This window comes from Macrosteles quadrilineatus, unplaced genomic scaffold (genome assembly GCF_028750875.1).
Source record: "Macrosteles quadrilineatus isolate MER2022 unplaced genomic scaffold, UCM_ALF_1.0 Scaffold_20__1_contigs__length_2534061, whole genome shotgun sequence".
NCBI lineage: Eukaryota > Metazoa > Arthropoda > Insecta > Hemiptera > Cicadellidae > Macrosteles > Macrosteles quadrilineatus.
In genome coordinates, this window is record NW_026542613.1 from 2,267,993 (window position 1) to 2,278,970 (window position 10,978).

Sequence of the window (10,978 nt, forward strand, 5' to 3'; positions counted from 1 at the left end):
GACAAATTGAAAAAAAAACCAAAACACAGCCAACTGTAGACAGCTGATTGGTTAGTGTACTCATAGAGAATTATTATAGCATAGAGAATAAGCAAGGGAGTATGTTTTATCTATGATTATAGTTTCATGCTCTCATATCGGTATAAAATATAAGTAATACGTTGCAATACTTCCCTTCGGTATACCAGGGTATAAATTGACCTAAATAAACGTAATTTTAAATTATGTTGTACCATCACCCCATTCCCGTTTTGGACCGTGGTTGTGGTTACACTTAACCATTGATTTAATTGAACAAATTGTATACTACTGCACTTTATTGTAAAATGGCGCATTGCCATAAATAAATATAAACAATTAATCAACTTAGTGACAGTGATATAAAATTTTTCTTCAGTTACGTGTATAAAAATAGGGTTAACTAATTTTATTTATATAGATGATTCCATAGATTAAATTATTTTTCAAGGATTTAATTACAATCTCTGATGATACTGTTAATTAAAATGACGACCATACGAAAGTAGGTATTTTAAGCCATATATGAATGAAGATTTGTTGATTCTGCCATAGATAAAACATAATGTTTTATCTATGATTCTGCTTAAGATCTATACAATGATTTCTGTCATTTTTTTGTTGGAGCTCTCGATTCTTCTTAAGACCTGGGATATGATGTGCTTTTGCTTGGTCTGCTAGCATAAATAATGTATAATTAATGTGCATATTTTTAATTTTAACTAGGTGATTGGGGGGGGTCCTACCTACATACATAAAGCAATGAGCCGATTCCTAGTTGGTACCAGCATGATAGTCAACCATATATCACCAGTACCAATTCAAGTATTACCGTTAAATAACACAGAGCATAGGTTAAATAAGTAACAAAAAATGTCACTTACTTTGCTATTTTACTCATCGTAATAGTTGCCGAACAAAAATATTATTCACTGCGACCAGGATCCTATAACGAAATAAAAAGTTACAACAACTCAAACTAACTGAGAGTATTTTTAATCTATGCTCGATCACCCCTCCCATCTCCGACCGCCTGACCGAGCGCCATCGAACTTCAAATTTTAAGAAGAGTCATATGTTTTTTGTTTGTTTTGTAGTTCGAGTAGTTGTCGTCTGTTAACCCAAAACGTAACACTAACACCACAAACAAACCCAAATCAACCCTAGTCCCTACCCAAACCCTGATTATCATTTTTAACAATTAAGTTTATAATATTGAACGTAAACAAGCTAAACTGGTTTGCGTTCTATGTGATATTGAGACTCTTTGGCTATTTATGTAAGTTAGTATAACAATGATATAACCTAATTCCTTACGTATTCAGGTAATCAACAATCCATGCACCCAGTAGTAAAATTAGATAGGCCCTATTAAGCCTACTGCCAGATACTACAAACAATTAAGTATGTTATGATCTAGGTTAATTTGGTAGTCCATTAATTAAAGCTTCCATTTTAGATTTGTTTTCACAAGAATTTAGACAAGCAACAGCTAGATAAATATAAATACCAATATTAAATAAGGATTATGTAGGTGGGTTACAGGTTACACTTCCATACTTATCTGTTGGCACAAACAACCGAATGAAAATATAGATCAATATATTGAATTAAACAATTGAATAATCAATATTACTCATTCGGTTGTTTGTGCCAACAGATATATAAGTGTAAGTTACACTGTAGGCGTACATTTGTAATACTTGAAGATAAGATTCCCCCGCATTAGATGTAAAGGTGAAACTTTGATGCAGCCTCGCAGAGAACCTACAATATATTTTCAGAGGAAATTTTAGTTTGATATTTACCTATATCATATCACAAAGACTATATTTTTTATGGGATATGATTGGGTACAGTTTCTTAACTGGGCCACGCTAATATCGATTGAAACTATCGATTGAAAACATTGATTACTAATCGCTATTTTTATAATTATTGATTACTGGTACCTATATGTTTATAGTAATGATATTTATGATAATATCAACCAAGGCAACTTGTATGAAAACCAAAGTCAATGTGGACAAATTTACAAAGTCTTCTATTTGTTTCAACACAAGTTTCATCAACTTAAAACTAGCCGTCCTAGTCATAATACCACTGCGCACTGTAAAAGAGTGGTTGACGTTACCCTACAAGAATATTATTTAAGGAGAAGATCAATATTTATTTATAATATATATTTAAATCAATTGAAATATTTTGATCAATGTTAACTAATATAATATTTCATTGGGTAATATTGTATGTTTCTGCGGTACTTTACCCAAAACTTTGAAATCACACTCCAATGGATTATCAAGCCATCAATGATTCTATCAATAGCCGAAGACTACGGTAATTAATGAAAAAGTCCAATACACAAACTTCCTGTACCGATCCATAGTACAAAGCGGTCAGATATCAAAGTTTTGCTGATCTATGTAATTTAGTATGTACAAATATTTAATCACAATTATCATGTAGGCCTACCAATGAGAATTGAGAATTATTGTGCATGGGGAGAGAGGTGAAATATTTCTGATAATGGATTCCAATAGTCTATTCATATTTAGTTTGAAATTAAACTACAGAATGTAAACAAGCCACTAACATACTAAATTTATTGAGACTAACAAACTATTCACAGGTTGGGGATGGAGCCTCCAAAGAAGAAACAAAAACTATCCTGGAATAAAATTAAAAAAGAAGGGCTGGATTTGGATTACAACCAAAGATTCTTAACTAAACACGAAGCTGATGACCTTCTGGAATGGTTTGAAAAAAACGTTGAATATTTTTCTGGAGATTTGGCTCAGGTCAAAGTTTTTGGCAAGTGGCACAAAATCCCTCGCAAACAGGTTGGCAAAATTTATTTAATAAAACAGGTGGAATTACCCTGGTTTTCTTTACTTATATTAATTTAGTAAAGTATGTCGTATTTTTGGTCTTTTTTAAAATCTTTTTAAAAGTAATAGGCCTATGAAGCTTTTACTCATCTTGTTGGCCAAAATCCAAAATACAAATTGCTAAAAAAGTTGTAGTTTTAGTTTTATCCCAATAAAATAATGTAATATGAATGTTAACTTGTTAATTTTTCCGAGAAAGGCTTAATTGAATGTTAATTTTTATTGTTGTGAGATAATCAAAACATACAATCATATTTAAAATAATTAAAACCTTTTGACATCTAGTAAGGTGCTTTGAGGTAAAAGCTTTTAGGATTAGCTGGTTAGCTAGGCCTACATTTAAATATTCTGTTTAATACATGTTATCATGTATATAGGTTTCATATGGAGAAGCAGGTCTGTCTTATAAATTCTCCGGGAATACCGTCCCAGCACTACCATGGCCTGATCAACTGGCCAGTCTCAGGGATCGATTGAATGAAGCGACATCAAACAAGTTCAACTTTGTTTTAGTGAATCGGTAAGTTTTTAAAGGAATGGATTTTTAAAAATCAGTAGCCTAGAAAATGTTTCTAGAAGTACTTAAAAGAGCTTCAGATTACATTATTATCAAGAATGCTGCAGACATTTTCCATCAGGATTAAAAAAAAACAAAGTTTTCAAAAAATCTTTAGGTCAAGAATGTGATGACTCAGGTGAGGATGTAGCTAAAATTGGTATTAAAAGCCAGTTGAAGCTGGAAAATCTGAAATAACCGAACAAAGTAGCCAAAACAGAATATAAAAAAAGGTCGTTCGATTAAAACAGAATAATAGTAAACATTTAAACCATGAGAATAAACAATGCTCAAACCAGAGTGAAAAATTAATGTTTGAAGCAAGGGCAACGAGATCCAGAAAAATTTAGTTCAACCAAAACCTAAAGCAAACAACATGGTAAAAATATATTACCCTACAAAAATACACAGTCAAGTTATGTTTTCAAAGCTTATTGGTTATGATCGACACATCAAAACTACTATTTAATACCTACAATAGGATTTTCTCTGTAAGACCTCTTTTTCACCCTTAACCGATTGTTACAATTTGGTACATCCATATCACTTGGTCAAACCAGAGATTGTGTGTTTCAGTTACAAGGATGGCAATGGGCTACCTCAGGGATGACGAAGCTGACTTGGACCAAACTGCTCTGATAGCATCCATATCACTTGGTCAAACCAGAAATTTTATGTTTCAGTTACAAGGATGGCAATGATCACATGGGCTACCACAGGGATGACGAAGCTGACTTGGACCAAACTGCTCCGATAGCATCCATATCACTTGGTCAAACCAGAAATTTTATGTTTCAGTTACAAGGATGGCAATGATCACATGGGCTACCACAGGGATAATGAAGCTGACTTGGACCAAACTGCTCTGATAGCGTCCATATCACTTGGTCAAACCAGAGATTTTATGTTTCAGTTACAAGGATGGCAATGATCACATGGGCTACCACAGGGATGACTAAGCTGACTTGGACCAAACTGCTCCGATAGCATCCATATCACTTGGTCAAACCAGAGATTTTATGTTTCAGTTACAAGGATGGCAATGATCACATGGGCTACCACAGGGATGAAGAAGCTGACTTGGACCAAACTGTTCCGATAGCGTCCATATCACTTGGTCAAACCAGAGATTGTGTGTTTCAGTTACAAGGATGGCAATGATCACATGGGCTACCACAGGGATGATGAAGCTGACTTGGAACAAACTGCTCTGATAGCATCCATATCACTTAGACAAACCGGAGATTTTATGTTTCAGTTACAAGGATGGCAATGATCACATGGGCTACCACAGGGATGATGAAGCTGACTTGGAACAAACTGCTCTGATAGCATCCATATCACTTGGTCAAACCAGAGATTGTGTGTTTCAGTTACAAGGATGGCAATGATCACATGGGCTACCACAGGGATAATGAAGCTGACTTGGATCAAACTGCTCTGATAGCATCCATATCACTTGGTCAAACCAGAGATTGTGTGTTTCAGTTACAAGGATGGCAATGATCACATGGGCTACCACAGGGATAATGAAGCTGACTTGGATCAAACTGCTCTGATAGCATCCATATCACTTGGTCAAACCAGAGATTGTGTGTTTCAGTTACAAGGATGGCAATGATCACATGGGCTACCACAGGGATAATGAAGCTGACTTGGAACAAACTGCTCTGATAGCATCCATATCACTTGGTCAAACCAGAGATTGTGTGTTTCAGTTACAAGGATGGCAATGATCACATGGGCTACCACAGGGATAATGAAGCTGACTTGGAACAAACTGCTCTGATAGCATCCATATCACTTGGTCAAACCAGAGATTTTATGTTTCAGTTACAAGGATGGCAATGATCACATGGGCTACCACAGGGATAATGAAGCTGACTTGGATCAAACTGCTCTGATAGCATCCATATCACTTGGTCAAACCAGAGATTGTGTGTTTCAGTTACAAGGATGGCAATGATCACATGGGCTACCACAGGGATGACGAAGCTGACTTGGACCAAACTGCTCCGATAGCGTCCATATCACTTGGACAAACCAGAGATTTTGTGTTTCAACATGCTGATGCTCGTCGTGTAGGTAATGTTATTAATACTGTCACTATCTCATCAACCCAGATAGGCTACTAAGTATGGGAACTTGAAAGAAAACAACCTTACAAATGTTTTAAACATTCTAAAGGGTTTTTAAAGCACTAGAGTTAGTTTACTGGAGTAAACTATTTGAGGGCTATCCAGGGACAATTAACACAAAAATTTTTTCATAACACAGTAGACCCTTAACCGACCTCGCATTTGCTCTGTTCAACCAACTGTTTCCTAATTTCTTTTATTTATCATACCTGACTTTATTTACATTAATTTTGTTTTGTTTCACTGAAAAAGCTAACTTACAAGAATTTGGTACAGATTAAAAATATGTCTTAAAACATAAAACAGCTTTCTTTTCATAGTACATAGCAGCGTTAACCGATAATCAGATTATCCGCCCTCACTCATAAAATATCACAGTTGGTTTTAATCGACCTTGTTTTGAGAGCAGTTTCGGTTTAAGAATCTCGGCATTTCCACTCCCACGTACGGAGATGGAAACAACACACAAAACTCTGCAGGATGATACTGTATAAATAAACATCCTGTCTCAAGTCAAAATGGTTACTTGTATCCTTAATTTCGGCAGCAAGTTCTGTATTGTATTACGATAAATTTGGAAAGCACCAATTAATTTTACTAAAGGTATTTAAATATGAAATTTTATTGCCTCTTGCCTACGACTATAATTTATTCTACTGAAAGTATTTTACTTAGCTCTGTTTTGGGTTTATTTGTGATTTTTCCATCATGAATACTTGAGAAAAAAAAGAAGATAAGTGTAATTTATTTTGTAAATAATGCATGCATGACTTCAGAATAGTGATTATATGATTCCAAATTAATAGCACTTCATTTTAAGTTTTCAGAGAATGCCCGTTTTAAACAATCTTTTGAGTTATCTGACCTAGGTCAGTTATGAGGAGGTCTACGTTATGTCTCTTTTAGGACTGAGCACGAAATAATCAGGAAACTATTTAATTCCATCCAATCTCCAAGTATTAGCCGTAAATTAGGTTCTCTAACAAGCTCCAACTAGAATTAAGGAATTAAGCTAGTACAAATCTAGCTATAGTCTTGCGGCGGGGAGCGCCCCTTTGACTCAACATTTTATAGAGTAGCACTGGGGAGTAACACCGATCAGCTGGTAAAGATTCTTATCTTTCCTGTCACTATGGATACTGATACATTTCTGCTGCTGACCTTGTGATGAATATGTCTACGACCTACTGCAAACTATCTGATGCACATCCATCAATCAGTAAATATTTTAATATGAGTTGACTGTCCACTACGACCTGATCACAGAACACAGATATGATACTATCACTCACTTCATACTAAGTTGTGTCGATTACACATAATTATCGGTTGACAAGACTAATCGTTGCTGAGAAGTTGGAACTCGTCAGAACAGAAGTGAATGAAATAAAGGGTGCCGATGTCAGATTTGAGCTATACCACTTGACTGTGTCGGTAGATTGTTAAAGATCTTTTAATTTATGCACAACGCCCTACTGAAGACAGCTAGTTTATCGACTGAGCTTGTATTATACTGATAACAATGCACAAATAGAAAGAAACACTCGAGCGAATAACACAGCTATTGAGGAGTTCAAGTTTGTATAGCATGCTTACAAAGTTAATATTTCCTCAGCCATGCTACACATAAAATACCTAGCACAGTGAATTCCATTCTGATAGTGTTAGAACATGTCCATTTTTATCATACTTATTTACACGTTTTAATTGTGTTGACAGGATCAGCCAAAAGAGACGTACCTACTGTCAAGATCTCCTTGACTCACGGCAGCCTACTGATGATGAACCCTCCGACCAACACACACTGGTACCATTCTCTTCCCAAGAGGAAGAACTGCCCCGGAGTCCGAATAAATCTCACGTTTCGCACCATGATCGTCAAGCCCAAGCGATAGTAATGCAGTGTTTAGAAATGAACTTGTGATATTTTTATACTTCTATGTAATGTGTGTAATGTAATGTAATTATGATGTACAGTCAGATCTGGAGATTTATAAACTAAACTGTTAGATATTTAAGTTGAAATAAAGTGAATACATTATTTTATAACAGAAGTATTGCATGTTTTACATAAATCCTTACCTTACATTATAAAAGTAAAAGTTTAATTTTTCAGTTTTAAATCTGTTACAATATTTTCAAGTGTCATTTTTTGTAACAGTGTAAAAAGCACAAAATATTTTAACACGTTCGCTACTGATCGTCGCATATATGCGACGCCGCGGTCATTGCCACAGACCGAGGTATACATTTGAATCTTACACATAGACCGTCTGTCACTTGGATAACAGTACACACAGACCACGGGCGAAAACCTGTAAAACAGTGATCATTTACATTATAATACGCTACAATCGTGTTTGTAAATAAATTATTCTTGTTTTTTGTATTTTTTATAACCTTTAGTAATGTCGCATATTTGCGACGCCCGGTCTACAGCGAAGACATTAGTGAAAATTATCATAGTTTTCTTGAAATAGACTAAACGTCGCATATATGCGACAGTTCATTTTTTTGTGTTTTAAGGTGAAAGTAAGTAAAAAATAAACAGATTATTCAAGAACAGTTTATAACTGAACAAATATAAAAGCTAAATAGGATAATGCAGCATACATACTGCACACATACATACAGTGATGCAGAAAAGTAAAGACCCGTTTTTCCAACTATTATATTGTAACGTACTTTCTCAGGTTTTTACCTTTGTACAGCATTCAGACCTTTTCGGGGATTTTAGGACTCAGATTGACTGAACACTTGCATGGATTACAACACATTTATTATTTCAGGACTATTTACACAAAAACTATACACAATATATACAAATCTCTTCTGTTCGTGAAGCCCAACCTGTGGCTTCTCCCACTTGCTCCACGGCTCTCAGGAGTCCTAACAGCACGGCTCTACCCTTCTCCTCTCGGCTCAGGCAGACCTTTTCTCACGGCTCCTGCAGTCCTCTCCTTGGCTCCTGTAGTCCTCTCCTCGGCTCCTGCAGTTCTCTCCTTTCGGCTCCTGCAGTCCTCTCCTCTCGGCTCCTGCAGTCCTCTCCTCTCGGCTCCTGCAGTCCTCTTCTCTCAGCTCCTGCAGTCCTCTAACTGGCTCCGTCTCGGGAAGTGCTGGGCGGCTCACCAACCAGAGCCCAAACGCAGCAGCTCCACACGATGCCACCAGTCTCGCTGTCGGACGTCGGCTCCTCTGTCTCGAGAAGTGCTGGGCGGCTCACCAACCAGAGCCCAAACGCAGCAGCTCCTTACAAGGTTGCCTGTCCCACTGTCGGATGCGGACTGCCCGAGAAGTGCTGGGCGGATCGCTGTCCCAAGCGCAGCAGCTCCTCGCGATGTCGCCAGCAACGCTGACGGATGTCGACTGCCATCTCTCCTAGACGGCACTGCTCTTACATAGTGGAGGTGGGCCTCTTAATCCCCCTCCAGACGGATTCATGGTCCCGGGAGGCAGCTCCATTGGCCACCGGGGACTTAAACGGAAATAAAACGGATGCTGGGGCTCAACACGCCAACCAGCTGCACCGGGCTCAACACGCCTCTAGTGCCGGAACGGAATGTACCGGGCTCAACACGCCTCTAGTACAGGAACGGAATGTACCGGGCTCAACACGCCTTTAGTACGGGAACGGAATGCACCGAGCTCAACATGCCTCTAGTGCGGGGACGGGAAGCACCGAGCTCAACACGCCTCTAGTGCTGGGGACGGGATGCACCGAGCTCAACACGCCTCTAGTGCTGGGGAACGGGAAGCACCGAGCTCAACACGCCTCTAGTGCTGGGGAACGGGATGCACCGAGCTCAACACGCCTCTGGTGCTGGGGGACGGGATGCACCGAGCTCACCACGCCTCTAGTGCGGGGGAACGGGAAGCACCGAGCTCAACACGCCTCTAGGGCTGGGGAACGGGATGCACCGAGCTCAACACGCCTCTAGTGCTGGGGGACGGGATGCACCGAGCTCAACACGCCTCTAGTGCTGGGGGACGGGACCCACCGGTGGCGCCTACCGGCGGGGGCGGGCCGTGAGGCCCAACTCAAGAAGTCCCCCAAGGATGCTCCTTATATAGGGCCAGGAAGTGCTTCGAGAGTGGGGGAAGGTACCCAGTACCCAGCGAAAGTCCTGCGCACTTTTCCCTCAGCACTTTCCCTCAGAAATTTTCCCTCGGGTCACTGAGCACCTTTTCCTGGTACTTTCCCTCAGGTCTTTCCCTCAGTACTTTTCCCTCATGTCACCGAGTACCTTTCCTGGTGTTTACCTCAGGTCTTTTGAAACACTTCATTACAATATGACGTCACCAATCATCATATCCACAGACCAAGCGACGCAGTTGTGCGTCAGACATCTCTGTAGACCACTGCAGGGAATTCAGTGCCTTCAAATAGACCACTACAAAGATATAAGCATTTTAATAACATTAGAACCCCGACGCAAATATGCGTCGGCAGTCTATTTTAATGTGACTAGCCGTCGCATATATGCGACGGCAGTCTTATGGGTGGAAACCGGCCGTCGCATATGTGCGTCGCTGGTCCATGTGAATGGAAAATTTCGTACTATTGCAGTAGCGAACGTGTTAAACACTGATCTAAATAAAAATCATATGTTTAATTTCATCCCTGAAATAGCAATAGTAATAACTTTAAACTGACCGATAAAATTTAAACTAGTGTACTAAGCCTGTAACTGGCCTAAAAGCTCGGTGGGATAGGTAGCACTCTTTTTAAATAACCCTTTTCATGTAAATATGCTACAAATTTTGCCCTCATCAAATTCTATTCATGATTTATTGCAGAAAAATATTACTAAAAAAACTAATTAGAATGAGCTTCTTGATTATCAGCAGGTTTCTCTACAATTGATTATAATATTACTGATGAGAAAAAACATTTAATATATTGATGACAAAATAGTGTACTTTAATATAATTTTGTCCCCAAATCAAGGGTCTTCTACTATATCTCTAATGTACAATTGACTATATTGGATAGTCAAAAGGTACTACAGTACATTTTGTGTCATTTGACAAAATTAAACATCTCCTACTGAGGTAAACTTTATATTCGCCACTTGTCAAACTGAACTACCCACAAACAGAAAGGCTTCCCACGGATACACATCTTACAAATAAAGAAGTAACGGAATTTGCGGACAACCTATTGTCTTGGACAACTCTTTGTATTCATCCATGTTTGGTCCCTCTCCAAGATCATTGTGCCACACCTAACATATCTTACACCACAACACCACAGACCTTGTGGTACTCTGTGCATGATGTGGCCCTTAAACTATTTCAGGTCTTTTGAAGCTGATTTTGTTGACTAATGCCCAACTTTACCTATAAATTATAACCTGCCTATTCTTGATTATTTC

General features: G+C 38.4%; 1 protein-coding gene across 1 annotated transcript; it reads left to right on the top strand.

Moving 5' to 3' along the window:
• Positions 1-1,139: 1,139 nt before the first annotated feature.
• LOC129005373 (DNA oxidative demethylase ALKBH2-like) lies at positions 1,140-7,632 on the top strand. The gene is made up of 5 exons (XM_054434239.1): positions 1,140-1,297; positions 2,651-2,861; positions 3,287-3,429; positions 5,414-5,550; positions 7,323-7,632. Coding segments are annotated over exons 1-5 (669 nt in total). The 5' UTR covers positions 1,140-1,295; the 3' UTR covers positions 7,499-7,632.
• The last annotated feature ends 3,346 nt before the right edge of the window (positions 7,633-10,978 follow it).